Raw genomic sequence first — 18,462 nt, forward strand, 5'->3', positions numbered from 1 at the left:
TGTGGTACCTACTGGGCGGAGCACAGGTGCCTTGGGAATTCCACACTTAGCTCTAGAGCAGCGGTTCTCGGCCTGTGGGTCGCGACCCCTTTGGTGGTCGAACGACCCTTTCACAGGGGTCACCTAAGACCATCCTGCATTATCAGATATTTACATGACGATTCATAACAGTAGCAACATTATAGTTATGAAGTGGCAACGAAAATAATTTTATGGTTGGGTCACAGCATGAGGAACTGTATTTAAAGGGCCTGAAGGTTGAGAACCACTGCTCTAGAGGGCGAGCCCCACTGGGATGGGTAGTTTGGGAAAGTACCTAGGAGTCATTTCTCTTAGATGCACTGCTCTCCCAACAAGGGCAGAGCTGACCAATACTATGGAATGGGCCAGAGCGACTCCTGACCAAACAGGTTCCGCCAGCTTTGGAGGCAGCTGTTCCCAGCTCAGCACAGAGGGGGGGCAAGGGGTCGCCTTGATGCCGAGCACCCACAGTGCACCAAGCTGTGTCCTGAGCTCCCTGCACAGACTCTGACACCTCACAGACATCGGAGCCTCTAACTGACCGGGGACGAGGCGCATGTTCAACCCAGGCTCCCAGAGCCGAGTGGGGAGCCCAGGCTCTTACACAGGCTGACCCCTAAGCTTGTGCTGCTCTTACTCAGGTTTCCCCAGGCGTCACTTCTATCGAAACGAAGCTGTCCAACCCAGTGGCTTCTCCGGAAAGGCTGGCTCTTCTTGCAAGGCCTCCCACCGGCACCTTTTTTTGGCCACCTGTCTCTCTACCTTCTCTATTGACCAGACTGTAAAGAAGCAGGAAATGTCACTCCAAGACGGACTGAACTGGCCAGGGCACGGACTGGTATTTGTAAGCAGCCAATGGCCAGCAGCTTTTCAGAGTTATCCTTAGTGGGCAATGTGTTAACTTGGCTTTATTTCTTTATGCTCACATTTTTAAAAGTCCACACAAACAAAACAAAACAGCTCAATAAAAAAGATCAGTTACCTGCCAACCTTTATTCAGGAAGTGAGAGTTACTCTGAAACAGTGCTTCAAACGGCGAGGCACCCCAGGCTTTTGTTCTGCCGTGTGCGGGTGCTGCCCGAGTCCCGCACTCCCACGTAGGCAGCCTGTTTATTAAGGTGTCATTCTGGTTGGCACAACATGGTGGTCACATCTCAGCTGGCTTTATTTTTACTTGGGCAGTGGCTAGAGAACGCAGGTACTTCATCAATCAGGCGGCGTGCTGGGGTCCTAGGCCAAGGTCTAAGTGCTGTGCTGTCCGTGGTCAAGCCCCCCCTGGGGTCTGGATTACATGCACGAAAGCCTTCGAGATCCCCCACCCGTCCCCAGTCAGGCAGCAAACAGTCTGCTCCACTAATGACAGAATTTCCTCCCCTTCCCCAGAATCTTCTGAGGAGGATGAAAACAGAAACTAAATCCAGACGAGGATGCTGGAAAGAGATACTGATACACAAAGGCAAACCCATGAGGCAGGGGGGAAGCGAGATGAGAGGTAAAGACAGGAGGTTAAACCATGCCGTCACAGCCAACTGAGAAAGCTGCTAAGAGACACATCGGATAAAAACAAAACCCACCCAGCTCCCTTCCTCCACAAGGTATTGTAATGCAGCAAACCTGTGACACTCCTCTTGTAGTAAGTACTGTTAGTATTCAGTACTTTAACAGTCATGGTGCATTCATATGCTTTTGCATAAATCAAAAAGAAACAGCAATCAACCCACTGGCAAAATCAGGATTAAAAAGTCCAATTTTTCCACAAAATACAGAAAGTTTCAGATTATTAAGTGGACAATAAGTGTTTGCAGCCCTGTATAGAGCTTTGGTTACCAAATGAAAAACAAAAAATAATCCTGACACAGGATGTTCCAAAAGCCTAATTCATGAAAAAGAGACAATTTATTCTATGTTTAATAAAATTTTTATTAAGGTGGTAACACAAGATAAATCATGCAGGAGCTCAGTAAAAACAAAAAATTAATATAAGGAATGGTAATTGGTGCTGCCAATTAAAAAATATGTCAATCATTTTACTATCCAAAGTGATTTGAAGAAGTTGGAATCTGAGCATGGACATGGTTGCAGCAATCTTGCGGACTGTAAACTAAAGTGATAGGTGACTCCTTGTGTTCTGGTCCTCAGAGGAGTTGAGTCATAGATCCAAAATCATCAGCAATATCCCTCGCATCCTGCACTCAGATGGCAGCCCAGAACCCCTGCCCACCGAGTCCTTTGACACCCAGGGGACAGTCTCAAACCGACACTTCTTAGCAGGGGAGGGGAGCAGGCACCTTTGGTGACTCTCAAATGAGACTCCGTCCACATTCAGAATCTTAACATCTGTGATGATGAAAACCATAGACTTGCATGTCATCCTTACCAGCCTTAAATGTAGTGTTGTGATGTCCAAGGGAGGGTTTTCATATCCGGTGGAAGAAATTTGAACAGATACACCAAATTGAACATAGTGTCTCAGATTTCAAACAAATATGACTCATCTTTTGGCAAAAATAAATATAGTGGAATGCAAGTTTGATAGATGAAAGAATATATAACCTACCAACTGTCAAGGAGTACGATTTCATTGCAGACACAAAGAATCAAAAGTTTCAAAGAATTTTTTAAAAAAAGAAGTTTGCACTATTTCTCACAAAATCTTCACTTTTGGAACTACCCCAATAGAAGCTACACACTGAATTTATTAATACAGCATTAAGTTTCTTTGTGTAAAAAAATCTTTGTACAGAGTAATAAAAAAAGATAAGGCAAGATGCATTAAACAGAAACCTTCTGGTTCTTTTCCTCTGGTTCTTCCAGAGCCACTGATGACTATCTGCAACGAGAGTGAAGTTTCTGATTTTCCGTGCGAGCATCTTGTGCCTTTGCTGTGGTAAGGGTTCTGTCCGAGCCCCTGAAGGACAGGTGCTGGTGATGGTCTGTGGCACTTACGCTGGCAGGCTGAGCTTCTTTCCCTTGAGCACTGGAATTGAGAGAGGAAACAAGATTACTGGCACTGACATGCTTGCGCTTTCCTTCCTCCCCTTCCCAGAGGTCAAGATACCACATAATCAGGTTCAAGGAAATAAGCTTTTGGCAACCAACAGGCATTGGATTTTGGTGTCAATAAACAAAGCCCGCTCAACTATGAAAATGTCATGCACACATATACTGGAATTTTCATGTACCTGGATGCCATAGCAATGACAGTTAAGAAATACAGAACTGACTGAAATTGTTGCTACATTAACAGCAGTTGTTATCATGACTTTCTTCCCTAATCAACATATATTAAGATGTAACTGTCACTATGCCTATAAAATTTGGACGTTAAAAAAGGGATAAGCCTGGCCGGTGTGGTTCAGTGGTTGAAGTCAAGCCAGGAAACTGAACTCAAGATACATGCCCGGGTTGAGGACTAATCCCCAGTAAGGGGGGCCTGCCAGAGGCAGCCAATCGATGGCTGATATGCATTGATGTTTCACTCTCTCTCTCTCTCTCTCCTCTTCCCTTCATCTCTCTCTAAAATCAATAAAAACATATTTAACAAAAAAGGGGGGGATAAGATACATATGCCCTGGTATCAGCAATAACACCACCACTAGGAACTTACTGTATAGTAACAGTTCTTAGCCTGGGGTCTACAGCTGGGTTCAGAGGCTCCTGAACCCCCTAAAACTATATGCATAAATATGCATACGCATTTTTTTCCTGAGCAAGGACGATAGCTTTCACCTGATTTTTGTGAAGGTCACATTCCTCCATTCACATAAATGCAAAAATGTACATATATAAGGATGCTGACTTAAGCACTGGATTTTAATAGCAGCAAAATAGCAGTGATAGTGTGAATATCCATGAACTGGCTGAGTTAAGGAAATTATGGTAATACACATAATGTTGAAAATCACATAGATTCTATTTACTGACATGAACAACTGTGAATGGGGAAAAGGCAGATTAGGTGTAGTTAACCATGTGTCTGTGTATACGCACAGAGAGATCTGGAATTCCATTTACTGAAACAGTAACAAAGATCTCTGAGTGGTAGGATTTCAGGCGACTGTTTTCAGAATTATTAGTTCTGACTGAATTTTTGACAATGAAAATAAGCCATTGTAAAAAATACAGCTACAGCCAAAAGAAGAAAGACTCAAAACCGGATCCAGAATGGAACTGGACAGTCCGTCAAATGCTTTTCCGCAGCCAGTTCTGCTCATCAAGCTAGTGCCAGAGCAAAAGCGTGCGGCTCGGGGCGCTGAAGGGACAGGCGGGCCCAGCGGCGTACCTTTTGTGATGTACAAGTAGAAGAAGTCGCAGTAGAGGATGGTCTGGACAACGCCGGCCACCACAGCGATGAGGTCAAAGAAGCCCTCAAAGTAGAAGCGCCAGATCCAGTTGACGAGATAGAGCGCCCGGTAGAGGCCCAGGAAGAACAGGTAGTGGGTGGTGATGGTCTCCGCCTCCCCGGTCTTGCTGATCATGAAGAGCTGCGGGAGGATGGCCACGGACTCCAGGTAGATGGAGAAGGTCCACAGAATCTGAGGGAAAGCACAGGCTTTCAGCACTAGCGCCCGCCATGGGGTCACAGGAAACACCTGGCTTCCCTGTGAAGAGCACAGGAAGCGGGAGTCTGGCGCCTGAGCCCAGGACAGAGCAGCTGAGCGATTTCCTGTCACAGACCCTCCCAATGACAAGCTGGGTCACCCTGGACACCTCTACCTCTTTGAATGCTCATCACCTCGTCTCTCCAGCGTCGCATTCTTCCCTGTACAAATCTCCGTGAATCATCACAGAGGATGTTTCTCCTGGGTAAGCTTGTCCCAGTCTGAATCTAGGGTCCCGAGTCAACCCTGCTTTCTGCCAGGGTGGACCACACTGATAACCAGGCCCCTTCCACTCCCTCACTGCCAATGTTCCTCCCCAACTGGTCTCCTTTCCAGACTATCCAACGAGTCTATTTTTCTTTTCTTTTTTTAAATATATTCTATTGATTTTTCACAGAGAGGAAGAGAGAGGAATAGAGAGTTAGAAACATCGATGAGAGAGAAACATCGATCAGCTGCCTCCTGCACACCCCCCACTGGGGATGTGCCCGCAACCAAGGCACATGCCCTTGACCGGAATCGAACCCGGGACCCTTGAGTCCACAGGCCGACGCTCCATCCACTGAGCCAAACCGATCAAGGCTATTTTTCTTAATTTTTAGGCTTTTTGGTGGGGTTACACCAAAGGAGGAAAGAAATTGGAGTTGTTATCATGCAAACTCTGCCCAACATGGTACTTTATTCATGCTGACGGCAGGACTCGGGAGCAGTCCTTGGAGTGATCACCAGCCCAGGCCTCCAGCACCCACCAGAGAACCAGGAGCAGCGCAGTAACTGAATCCCAGGTGCTGAGGGAAGGACTCGGCACTGAGGGGCAGCCACACCTCACAGTGCCAGGGCACCATGCACACCACTTCTAAAGTGGAGGAACATAGCAGCAGTGCTGCTTAGGGGTCACAGACAGAATCGACGTGTACATTCAGGGAAAACAAAGCTGGCTAGAGTGGGGAGAAGATCCTGTTCAGCAAACACGCAGACAGGCAGAGCACCGTGTCTGGTACCACAGCAGCCGAGTTCATGTTCTAAAGGGGTCAGGCAATAACCTGTCAGCTGACACCCAACTACCTGCGGCTTAACTTCTGCCCACCATGTATGTACACCAAATAGTTTCTGTTGCACCAGAAGCTTGCCAAACTGAAAAAGCACACCAAAACAAAGCAGCCCACATTATCTACAAACAGGCCTATTTCCCTGGGGAGCCAGACGTGAGCACTAAATAACCTCTTAACTAACCTCAAGAGGAGAGAAATCATGATTGACTAGAAACGAGAGTCCTCCCACAGGGACCACCAGGAACTCCACTCGGAAGGTATCGTGGTTTCCGTCGTAAGTTGCCTTAAACTTCATGTAGATCAGGTACACTGTGGCATAGGAGCAGGCAATGTAGATGACCTAAAGCAAAAGAAAAACACCAGGTCATCAATGCATCCAACTCCCTTGGTTTTCTAGTCATTCATACACACACACACACACACACTAGAGGCAGGGTGCATGAAATTCGTCCATGGTAGGGGGCGTGTCCCTCAGCCCAGCCTGCACCCTCAGGACAGACGGACATCCCTCGCACTCCGGGACGCTGCATGCACCAGTGACCATACTTTTCATACAGGTGAAAGGCATCTTGCTGTTGTATGGACAGCTACACTTTTTTGCCCTGATTATAAAAAGGAGTACGTAACATGATCCTTCTGAGGCAGCAGTACCATTTTCCCCGTCTTATGGGTGGAAAAACTGAAGCAGAGAAGTTTAAGTAATTGGCTTTGTCACAGTTATGTGTCAGAATCAGGGCTGACCACAAAATGTGCAAGTCCGAGTCCATGCATGTCATCACTGCATCATCCTGTTTTTTCAGTGTTAGAGCAGCCTTGCCAGGTTTTAATTTTTAAATTTAAGAGACTGTTCCCAATATATAGGGTAGGGTCCCTAGGCCTGGCCGGCGATCAGGGCTGATCTGTGGGGCGATAGGCGAGCGATACAATGGAGCCCCCCCCCCCCACTTGCCTTGGCTGGAGGCCTGGCACTGCCTGCTCGCCAACCCCACCCCCTGCCATCCCCACCCCCCACTCGCTCCTGCTGATCGCCTCCCTCTGTGCGTCTGCCCCCTGGTGGTCAGTGTACATCATAGTGACCAGTCAGTCCACCATTTGTTCAGCTGTTCGGTTGATTTGCATATTAGGCTTTTATTATATAGGATTGTTTCAATTTAAAAATTTAAATATAGCCCAGCCAGTGTGGCTACATTTGTTGAGTGTGGTCCCATGCACCAAGAGGCTACAGGTTCAATTCCCATCAGGGCACATGCCTGGTTTGCTGGCTTGGTGATTCTCCCTCATTGATATTTCTCTCCCTCTCCCTTTTTTTCTCTATAAAATCAATAAAAACATATTTTTAAAAATTTAAGTATAGTAAAAATCACTTTGGGGGGTGTATATAGTCCTATGAGTCATATACCCACCACCATAATAAAAAAACAGATCAGTACTGTCACCCCACAAAATTCCCTCATGCTGCCCCTCAGTGGTTAAGCCTTCCCCCCAGGCCTGACCTCTGGCAATCTCTGATCTGTCTTGGTCTCTGTAGTTTTGAGTTTTCTAGAATGCTGCAAAAATGGAATCATACAATATGCTGACTTTAAGACCAGCTTCTTTCAGTTAGCATTATGCATCTGAGATCCATCCATGTTGTTGGTATATTAATAAAACAAGTGACTCCTTTCTGCTGTTCAGTAGCAGTGGCAGCCTACTGTGTGAGTTACCAGTCTGTTCATCCACTCACCAGTTAAGGACAGGTGGACTGTTTCCAGCTTGGGGGATAAAAGCTGCTATAAACATTTGTGTACAGGCTTTTGTGTGATTTTTCATTTCTCTTGGGTAAATACCTAGGAATGGGATTGCTGGATCGTATCTTAAATATAAGTGTGAAATGCCAGAGAATGTATTTTTTTTTAATATTTTATTGATTTTTTTACAGAGAGGAAGGGAGAGGGATAGAGAGTTAGAAACATCGATGAGAGAGAAACATCGATCAGCTGCCTCCTGCACACTCCCCACTGGGTATGTGCCCACAACCAAGGTATATGCCCTTGACCAGAATCGAACCTGGGACTCTTGAGTCCACAGGGTGACGCTCTATCCATTGAGCCAAACCGGTTAGGGCCAGAGAATGTATTTTTAATACCATTTTGAACTATTAGAATGTAGCTTAAGAAAAAAAAAAAGCAATATCAATGCAGTTCAAAACCAATGTACTTTCTTTCAGCATCATGATATTTCTTAGTACTGCTTTTTAAAGATAAATTAATGTAACTCATCTTAAACTTTATAAAATGATGGTTTTTACTTAAATTATGTTACTTTAACACTGAACTTCAGATTGTTGCTATGAGACTTTGGTAACCTAACAAAACCAAAACCGAAAGTAAGTGTAGGCAGTAAAACACTGCTGCCTAGGATAGAAAGTGATTTCACCTGCATAGCAGTATAGCTGTTCAAGGTTTATAATTATGTAATACTAGGGGCCCCGATGCACGAAATTCATGCAAGACTAAGCCTTCCTTCCCCCAGCTGCCAGCACTGGCTTCCCTCTGGCACCCGGGACCTGGGCTTCCCTTCGGGCGCGGGCAGGCACCCGGGAACCGGGCTTCCCTCACAGCCCTGGCTTCGTCAGGAAGGTCATCCGGAAGGGCGTCCAGAAGGATGTCTGGTCTAATTAGCATGTTATGCTTTTATTATTATAGATGTTTCTGCACATTCATCCAACCCAAAAAACACCATATATTCATCCAACCCAAAAGAAAAGTCTGACATTCTGAAATGACACCAATTTTCAGACACCAGAATTTTAGGCTCAGAAACCAAATAGCAGATTTAGCCTGTGAGTAAAGACAACTGGATACCAGCTACTCCTCAGGAAGAGCACCTTGCACAACTTAATTAGGGGCAGCATTTGGGCAAATGATTTAACAGGACAATGAAAGCAATCATCAAGACCTTTTGTTTTGCTTCAAAACAAAACGAAAACATTAAACTGTCCCTGGCACCTCATCACGAGTTGTATTTGCAAATAGTAAGGTATTAAAATTGTTGATCATACCCATCCAAACACCAAAGAACTACCAAAGAAAAATCAAGGTTAATCTTATACTGTTGGAGTTTTCTCCACACACAAATATATGTATACATGTATATGAATAACATAATCTACATGTATAAACAAAATCAATGTACACAGAGTCCCCACCAGAACATCTGGCCGAGGAACACGTTGCCAGGGTTCCCGGCCAGCATCCAGGCTATGGCCTGACCAGGTTATGTCCATAAGGGAGAGCAGCCGCTGGGGAGAGCAGCCCCTTTTTCTCTACTCATCAGTGCTTTGGCGTTTAAAGTAAAAAGCTATGAGCACATAAAACTCGACTGTACTCGTCTGATTCTTAGGATGTGCTTGGAAAGTAGAACCAAGCAGGATTCTCCTGAAGGCTAGGTACCCTGAGGGGGAGGGAGGAGGGTTCTCGCTCACACACTTCTAATACCTGCAGTTTTAACTTGCATGGACAAGCAGGGACACAGGCATTTGTAAGTAAGCCAATTTCCTAAGGACTAAGCTCCCATCACTTAGTAATAAAGAATGGAATGATTACAGGCAGCTCAAATTTGCTTTTTAGTAAAGATGACAGACTCAAATATTGCTCTGTCTGCTTTGACCTGTGCTTATTAAAATGCTTTCGGACACAAAGTGTTGGGGAGTTGTTTCAAATACCACACCAAGCCCTAGCCGGTTTGGCTCAGTCTCGGCCTGAGGACTGAAGGGTCCTGGATTCAATTCCGGTCAAGGGCCTGTACCTCAGTTGCAGGCTTGATCCCCAGCCCTGGCCAGGGCTTGTGTGGAGGCAACCAATCGATGTGTCTCTCTCACATCCATGTTTCTCTCTGTCTCTCCCCTTCCCTTCCACCCTCTCTAAAAATTAATGGAAAAATATCCTCAGGTGAGGATTAACAAAAATAACAACAAAAAACCCAAAACATAAATACTACACCAATAAGCTTCAGCTTAAACATTACTTTCTTGGCTGTGCCAATAATCAAATGCCTACAACAGTGCCTGGCACACACACACTCACTAAGCACTTGAATAAATGAATGAATGAAATTAGACTCCTTTTCACATCCTGAGAGCCCCCTACTTTTCCTCCATAGTACCCATCACAAATCACAGCCATTCATTTAGCACTGGGATGACTGTCTACTCCAGTGGTCGCCAATCAGTGGTCCGCGGACCACTGGTAGTATGTGAGGTCCAAAAGGTTGGCGACCGCTGGTTTAAAGAAACCTTTGCTACAGTTCTCGGAGAGAATCTGCTGGTCTTGATTCACTGGCGTGGGCAGTAAGTGCCCCCGGTAGTGCCCAGAGCAGAAACATAGGCTAAAAAAAAGAAAGAAACCTTTGGAGCAGTGGTCGCCAACCGGTGGTCTGCAGACCACTGGTGATCCGTGAGGTCCAAAAGGTTGGCGAGCGCTGGTCTACTCTCCCCACCAGATCATGACTTGCTTCCTGCCCTGTCCTCAGTGCTAGGGAAATGCCCAACCCTGCAGGCAATCTGTTAGTATGAGTTCAATACTGCTTCTCCTAGTGTGGAGTGTGAGCCACCAGTGCTACACAGAATGTTAGGTATATGTAAACATTTTGTGTTTTAAGAGTTATACATTTGTTTTAATGTGAATTGGGGAAAATATACAGACACTAAAGGTAGCACCGATACTAATGTTGAGGATAAGTCAAAAGGTTTAAATACATATTTAGTAAATTATGGCACAGACATCATTTAAGCTTGGCAAAAATAATAAAGATGGCACATACAGCAAAAGCTTATGAAACATGGACTTAGTGGGGGAAATAAAAGTGGTAGAGGGTTAACGTAGTCCCTCAGGAGCAAAATAAGGCATTGCAGCGAGTAGCCTGTGCTTTCATTCCTTGTCCTGAACCGACTTGCTGGGTTTCCCAGGAATCTAATTTCCCTCTGCTTAAAAACATAAAAGTTACTCTCTCTCTCTCTCTCTCTCTCTCTCTCTCTCTCTCTCTCTCTTTTCCTAAAGAGTAATTTATTGATTTTTAGAGAGAAAGGAAAGAAGAGGGGGAGAGAGAGAAACATTGATGTGAGAGCACATCATCAATCAACTGCCTCCTGCACACCCCCTACCAGTGATGGAGCCTGCAACCCAGGCATGTGCCCTTGACCAGGAATCAAACTGGCAACATCTTGGAGATGATGCCCAACCAACTGAGCCAACTGGCCAGGGCTTACCCCTCTTTCTTGTAGGATTATCAAGAGCATTAGAAATTTGTCATACTCAAGGAACTTAAGATTTAAAAATTTCTAAGTTCAAAACATTTAATTAAATAGATACTGCTCTGAAATGGAAAAAATAATATACTCAGTGATGTTTCCATAGGTCTGTGAATTATGGATGAAATACAATCCACTGGATGCCATACCTACCTTCATAGATGTGTTATATAGTGAAATGAATGAAGTAAAAAGATCCAGGTATCGAGTTGTGAAGACCAGTGCAAAGAGAAGCTGGCTTTTTCCGGAAATACCTAAAGAAATGGAAGGGAAGTGTTAGAAAAGCCCGAAGAGCTCTGATGCATGTAGGTGACTGTGCGGAAAGCAGATCTGGAGAATGGGACACCAGGGGCCAAAGGCTAACGTCTGGGATGACTAAATAAATGAGATTTCCCTTTTCTTTCCCTTCACGTTCTTGAACATGCTCCTCTGGGGAGGTTCTAGCAACTGTTGTCTTAGTATGATGGGGCGACTCAGGAAAGTGTCTTAATTAGGCCAGAGCCAACATACCAGGGTGCACATTGTCCAAATGAACATTTATTTCTCTAATATGTCACTTTAGGTAGGACCAGATTTATTTCAAAAAGTCTGTTATTTAGTGTTGTAACTTTTCTGTCACCTTTAGCACCTCTCTTTCCATTAGGAAACAGGACCTCGTGGTGACAAATCTTTCAAGGATGGAGCTAGCCTCTCTGGTTGAGGCGACAAGGAACACTGCTTCACGTAAGAGTCTGACCATCAGCCCCCTGGTATGGCCTCCAAGGCCACTTCTTTTGTGAGGGCAGCACTTACTTCGACACATTACAATGTTTTAAAACTCCATCCCTTAGATTCATCGTACAACCAACCTCACACTCACACAGCCAGTCTTCCAAAGCAGCAGTCTTTTTTTTTTTTTTTTTAACCCCGTGAAACTGTTTCCACCTCCTACCACCACCCCACCTCCAGAGTACGGCTGTGGTACAGCTGGAGTCAGCTGGGGAAGTCCGCGTCACACACACAGCATACACTGGGCTTCTCCGATATCTACATTTGGCCAGATATTTGTGATGAAGGACGTGCACTAAGGGATTCCGATGTTGAAGACTGAGTGAATTAATTAAGGAAACAGAACCCATCCACCCTCATCAACACTGCAAACCTCACACCATTAGACTTATTTGAGCATGTGCAGATATGTTACTGCACACAAATTAGTAATACACCTACAGAATGTAAAATTCACGTTTTTAAAATCCTTGCCCAAGGATAGGTTTATTGATTTTAGAGACAGAGGGAGAAAGAGAGAGAAACATCAATTTGGTTGCCTCCTGCATGCGTCCCAACCGGGATTGAACCTGCAGCCTAGGTATGTGTCCTGACAGGGAATCACGCCCACAACCCCAACCAACTGAGCCACCTATCCAGGGCAAAATCTCATGTTAAAAAATAGTATTTTACCGAACAATTTTGCAGCTTGTTGAAATTAAATGCCTGGATCTAAGGATGTTACTTTCTATGTTTGAATAACTGCAGTTCTAGCCTATTCACAAAAACACCTAAATAGAAATGAATCCAGACCCATCAATAGTAACCAACCTCAAGGCTAAGAGTGGAGCTACAGACAGTAAGACTGCTCTTTTTGGCTTTTTCTCCCAGAAATGAGAAACTTTATTTTCCTACTAAAGTTCAATGTTCCAAAGGAGAGGAGAACCAACAACGCTGCCGCTGACGCAGAATATGAGAGAAGACAAGATGGGAAGGGGGAGAACAGGGGCTTCGTGATTCACATTTGGTGTTTGTTGGAGTCTTGAAAGATAAATGTTAGTGAACTTCCTATATGGTTCACTCCAATATTTTAAATAAAAAAATTATAGGATACATATGGGCACATTTTGCTGCAAAATGTTTATTCAAATGGAAAAAAGCCATTCAGACTTGAAATTTTGTCCTCCAGTTTCAACATTCCTACACTAAAAACCAGGGACTGTCATGTTGCTTTTTCCCACTCCCCTTTGCAACCCAACTTACTATCACTTCCTCTGGAAGTCATCTTTGAAGACCCACTCCTCAGTGCTGTTTATTACATAATGGGAACTGCTTCATGCCAGCTGCTACCCCAGCTCCTATTACAGTACTTATCAAATACAGGGTGATGACCTGGTCACCTGTCTCCCCTCTCCTCTGAGCCCCTACTAGACACGGACATCTTCAAAGGCCCAGGATGTGCCTTGTTCCATTTGGTATTATCTGTGTTGGGCACTAAGCCCGACACACAGCAGGCTAAGGAAATATTTGCTAAACCAATGAACAAATAGACAAAAGAAAATGGAATTCATTTTACTTTCATGTCATGGAGTAAATTCTCATTCTGTGGTATTTTGGGGTAATACTTCCAAAGAGTTTCTAAGTGATACTGTCTCTGTGACCGTAAATAGGCAATATGCTCTGGGCTCTGCCCTAATTTACTGCCACCCAGAGGGTGGGAGAGCCTCCTGAGCAGAGCATGGGGCAGAGACAGGGACGGGCAGCATGTGGCCTGGAGCTGGTCCCGCTGTGCAGAATCCAAGCAGGAACTGCTTCTGTGGAATTTGAGGACACTCACACAGTTCTCCTTTATTCTTTCTGGCCTGGGATCCTGATTAGGAAGTAGCAGCTTTGTATTTATTAGGTACAACAAACATCTTTATAATTATATAGTTTATTCACACACATTACAATTTTTGTTGTTCAGATTCCCTAGAATTGCTGGGATAAAATGTTTGCAACTTGAAGTGTGGCACACTGTCGAACTCCCCCTAGAAAGGCTGTGCCACCTTACACATTCACTAACACTGGATGAGAGTCCCCTTTATTTCACACCCTGCCTACATTAGATGTTGTCAACCCTGCCTTTCCCTTCTGTGAACTGCCAACTTTGTCCATTTTTCTAGGAGGTTTTTTTTTTAATTGTAGGAGTATCTTACGGGTTTTAATCCTCTGTCACTTTGATATCTTGCAGATTATTTCCCTCAGTTCACTGTCTTTTAACTTTGATGATATTATGAATAAGTTAATCTGGGGAGACGTATCTTCTTGCTTCCTCACCAGCCTGATTGGTCCCATCCAGAAGTAGGGTTTGAACGTACATTCAGGTCATCTTCTATGTCCATCAGCAAAGTCCTATACCTTTCTTCATAGAGGTTTTATACACTGCTTGTTGGGAAGTCAGGGATCCTTCCCCATATCCTTCCTACAACTTCACATTCACAGGATTGACTGCTTATATGGCTTAATACCCTGTATTTTTATCTTTAAATATATATATGTATGTACACACATCTATACTAGTATATTATTTCAACTAAATTGCAGCTTTCTTGAGCAGAAACTTTGATAGCTACAAGCTGCTGCTCTGAGTTGTGTCCCGGGTGCCTTGCACATAGTGGGTGGTCAATAAATGTTTAAGAGCAATGAATACTCAAGAGACTGGCTGGGAATGTGAGGCAAAAGCTTCTAGAAGTACTCAATGACAACAATAAAAGATGAGGTGTTTCCCATTTACTTCAAAAATAAACGGAGATTATGAGAAACGCAGGGACTCAGTACATTCCTGGCATGTTTGGTAGGATGAAAAGTCTACAACCCACAATCAAAGCAGTAGGTGGAGGAGGGCAGGGAGAGGCCAGGGGAGGATGGCTGGGGCACGTGGATCTCAGAAGGATTCCACTAATAATTTAAGTAAAACAGACACAGGACTACGAATAACTGTCAGCCTACAGGAAAATGTAGCTACAGACCCAGGCTTGTTCTCCGGAGGCTATGCCGGTCAGTGTTTAGGACAAGAATAAAGTGATAACTTGAGCAAACTGTGGATCCAGTTGCAACGATTGTTCAGGAATATGAGAAACCCACATTTCATGGGGGCACCCCTCTGTAATGACCATGGCAGACACAGACAAGGACAAGCCAATTCAAACAGACCTAGACCAAGATCTAAGATAGGTCCTTTTAACAGCTGCTCTCCAATTAGCCGGTCAGGAAAACAATCGCCCACTTCCTTACTAGCCTGCCTCATCCCTTACCTAAGAGAAAACACCCTCTGGTCTGTAACTGCAGGCATGTTCACAACAGGTGCCAAATTCCTAAAGTGAGCCCCAATACCAGTATTTTCAAAGTGAGAAACACAACCTGGATGTGCATGTCTCCTATTCCAGTTATTTGAGAAACTCATATCAAATTCTTACTCTTTCAAAAGTCTCTAAACAACTTTTATAATTTAGGATGGAAAAACCAAGCAGCTAGTCAAATTTAGCATTTAATTCTGAAAAAATAATCCTCACAATTTTGATTTTTAAAAGGTTAGGAAATCTTAAGTATAAGAACTAAAATGATCCTAAGTCCGACAAGGAAAATAGTTTAATAAGGCCCTATAACTACAGGCTTAACTGTAGGAATACTTGACAAACACACACGAATGGAACTCACCTATTTATCTCCCTAATTATTTTGGCTGAAATATTTTATATTTTCCTAAATGCTCCTAAATCTCCCAAATGAAAATAGTGAATATTAAAAACAAACAAAAGAACAAACTCATTTTTTCTTTATTACTCAAGGTTCCCTTAAGAATTTCCTAGCCCTGGCCAGTTTGGCTCAGTGGATAGTGTTGGCCTTCGGACTGAAGGGTCCCGGGTTTGATTCTGATCAAGGGCACATACCTTGGTTGCAGGCTCCTCCCCAGCCTGGGCCCTGATCAGGGCGCATGTGAGAGGCAACCAATCGATGTCTCTCTCCTATCTTTTTCACATGATGTTTCTCTCTGTCTCTCCCCCTCCCTTCCTAAAAATCAATGGAAAAATGTCCTCGGGTGGATTAAAACAGAATTTTCTATCTGGGGTTGTCCAACATCTTAGTTTACATACACGTTTAGGAGACATCATGCTTCAACTTCATGACTTGACAGAGGCAGGGATTCTGAGAAACATGTGAAAGAAAATGAAGAGACTCATCCAAAAAATTTGGAGTAAAAATAAAGATTAAAAGTAACATTTGCTGGGTGTGTGTGGGAGGGGTGTGCAAAACGGGAGGTGTTCTAAAGGTAGAAATTTCCAGTCACAAGGTAAGTAAGTCCCAGAGTGTAATGCACAGCACAGTGTCTATAGTTAACAAAACTGTGTTGTGTATCTGAAAGTTGCTAAGACAGCAGATCTTAAAAGTTCTCATCACAAGAAAAAAAAACTGTAACTACCTGTGGTGGGTGATGTTAACTAAACTTACTGTGATAATTACTTTGCAAAATACACATATATCAAATGTTGTACACAAAAAACTAACACAATATGTCAATTACATCTCAAAAAGCAGGAAAAATAATTTTCTGAGTGCAATGAAAAATGACCTAAGTAACTGGTCTGGCATCAAACATTTACACTGAAATGACTTAGGACAAAATACACAGATATTTCAAAATCCTTAATTGCGTGTTACCGATTGCCCGTTTTAATCTTGGCTCTACCACTGAGTGTCTCACCTCCCTAGACTCAGGTCCTCCTCCACAGAACGGAAGCAATAGCACCTGCGTCAGAAGGTTATTTTAAGCCTTAAACTTTAAGTAAACCAGACACAGCACTACTTTAAGGCTTAAAGCCTTAGGTGGTTCTCAACCTTCCTGATGCCGGGACCCTCTAATACACTTCCTCATGTTGTGGTGACCCCCAACCATAAAATTATTTTCGTTGCTGCTTCATAACTGTAATGTTGCTACTGTTATGAATCGTCATGTACATATCTGATATGCAGGATGTATTTTCATTGTTACAAATTGAACTTCATTAAAGCATAGTGATGAATCACAAAAACAATATGTAATTATAGATGTGTTTTCCAATGGTCTTAGGCGACCCCTGTGAAAGGGTCGTTCGACCCCCAAGGGGGTCCCGACCCACAGGTTGAGAACCGCTGCTTTAAGGCTGCAGGGATGAGCCACCTAAGGCACTCAGCTCACCGCCCAGCAGGCAAGTGCTCAAGTGTCCGCCCTCACAGCGATTACTCTGCTGTCATCGGAAATCACACAGCGGAGCCCCTCGGAACTACGCACAAATGGAGAGATCACCTCCAGCCTGGCACACTGGCTTCGGGACGCGGACTTTGTCACATCCATCTGGATCGCTCAAAGGTCTTTTTGGTGTTTGCTGACTTCCTGGATCTCAGCCTTGCTCCCGGGAGAGAGGTGAGGCCCGAGGACAGCGATCAAACGTGGGAGGTGACTTTAGATGGGGACATCTTTTAGGAATCAATCCGGTAAATGGAATCTCCGCCACCCGGGTCCTTGAGGACTCCGTCTTTTACTGCCTCCGCGACATTTAAGTTCTAGAAACCATCAAAAGTGACTTCACGGAGGCCGTGGCGCCAAAAGCAAGCACCAAGTAATGTAAAAAGCGGCCATTGTGGAACGTTTGGGGCTGGGAAAGCGCCGGAGACCCGTCGAGAAGGGCTGTCTCTGCCCCGGCACCGCAGGGGGTGGGCACCGGGAGGGAGCCGCCAACTCCCTCGTGACGTGGAGCGAGGATCCCAGCGACCACAGCGACCCGGGCGGCCCCCAAGCCCGTCATTAGATGGAGGCGCTCGGAGTCTGACAAACGAGTCCATTCCTCAAAGCGGCAGGAATGCCCCCCAAGAAAGGCGTGGGGGCCTCCCCCTCCCAGGCCAGGCCGGACCCGACCCCCGCGCCCAGAAGCCGGCCCTCCCGGGGGCAGGGTGCGGGGCCGGGTGACCTCCCTCCACGCCCGCGCCCGCACCGACCCGGCTGCCACGTCAGGCCCCGCCGGCCGCGGTCCTGCCCATCCTCCTCCCGCCCGTCCCAGGGACTCGCGGGGTCCCCGCACCTCGGGACGCCCGCCCAGGCCCCCGGAGAGGCGCCCCTAGAAACCGGGGGCGACGGACACGCCTGCCGGACTCCCCCCGCCCCACCCGCCAAACTTTTCAGGCAGAACAGGGACGCGCGCGGCCGGGGTTGACGCCTCCTCCGCCCCGAAGGCTGGGGTTCAAGTTCGGGAGCGGACCCGGCGGGGAGCGGGGCCCGGCACCACGCCGCCCGCCCCGGCCGCAGCGCCCACCGAGAGGGGTCGCAGGCCGCCCGGGGTCCGCCGCCCGCCAGGCCGGCCGAGGGGGGCGTGTCGGGCCGGCGTCGGCCCCGCGAGCCGTGGGGCGGCCGAGGTCGGCGGGTCCTCCGGGGCACCCGGCCCCGCGCCCGAGCCTGCCCGGGGCCTCGCCCGCCGCTCACCGGCGCAGGAGCGCGTCTTCCAGATCTTCAGCAGCAGGATGACGATGGCCGCCAGGTGGGACAGGTCCCCGGTCAGCCGGAAGATGTTCATGGCGGCGGCGGTCGGCGCGGCGCCCGGGGGCTCGGCGGCTCAGGCGGCGGCGGCGGCCCCTGAGAGGAAGCGGCGAAGATGGCGAGAGCGGGCGCGACGTGGCCGGGGACGTGGCCAAACTGCCGGCGCGCGCGCGGGGCAGCCTGGGAAAGCCGGCCGCCGCCAGG

The 18,462-nt window shown here is 46.2% G+C and overlaps 1 protein-coding gene and 1 pseudogene across 1 annotated transcript; one reads left to right on the forward strand and one right to left on the reverse strand.

The window, feature by feature from the left end:
- Positions 1-1,916: 1,916 nt before the first annotated feature.
- Positions 1,917-18,426, reverse strand: KDELR2 (KDEL endoplasmic reticulum protein retention receptor 2). Its single transcript, XM_059699311.1, has 5 exons — positions 18,205-18,426; positions 11,115-11,215; positions 5,856-6,014; positions 4,304-4,556; positions 1,917-2,998 (listed from the first exon to the last, which is right to left on the reverse strand). The coding sequence occupies exons 1-5, from the start codon at positions 18,293-18,295 to the stop codon at positions 2,964-2,966; spliced, it is 639 nt and encodes a 212-aa protein (XP_059555294.1). The 5' UTR covers positions 18,296-18,426; the 3' UTR covers positions 1,917-2,963.
- On the forward strand, positions 9,929-10,038 carry LOC132236303 (small nucleolar RNA SNORA3/SNORA45 family; annotated as a pseudogene).
- Positions 18,427-18,462: the final 36 nt, after the last annotated feature.

The sequence above is a fragment of the Myotis daubentonii genome, chromosome 5, assembly GCF_963259705.1.
Source record: "Myotis daubentonii chromosome 5, mMyoDau2.1, whole genome shotgun sequence".
NCBI classification, from domain to species: Eukaryota; Metazoa; Chordata; class Mammalia; order Chiroptera; family Vespertilionidae; genus Myotis; species Myotis daubentonii.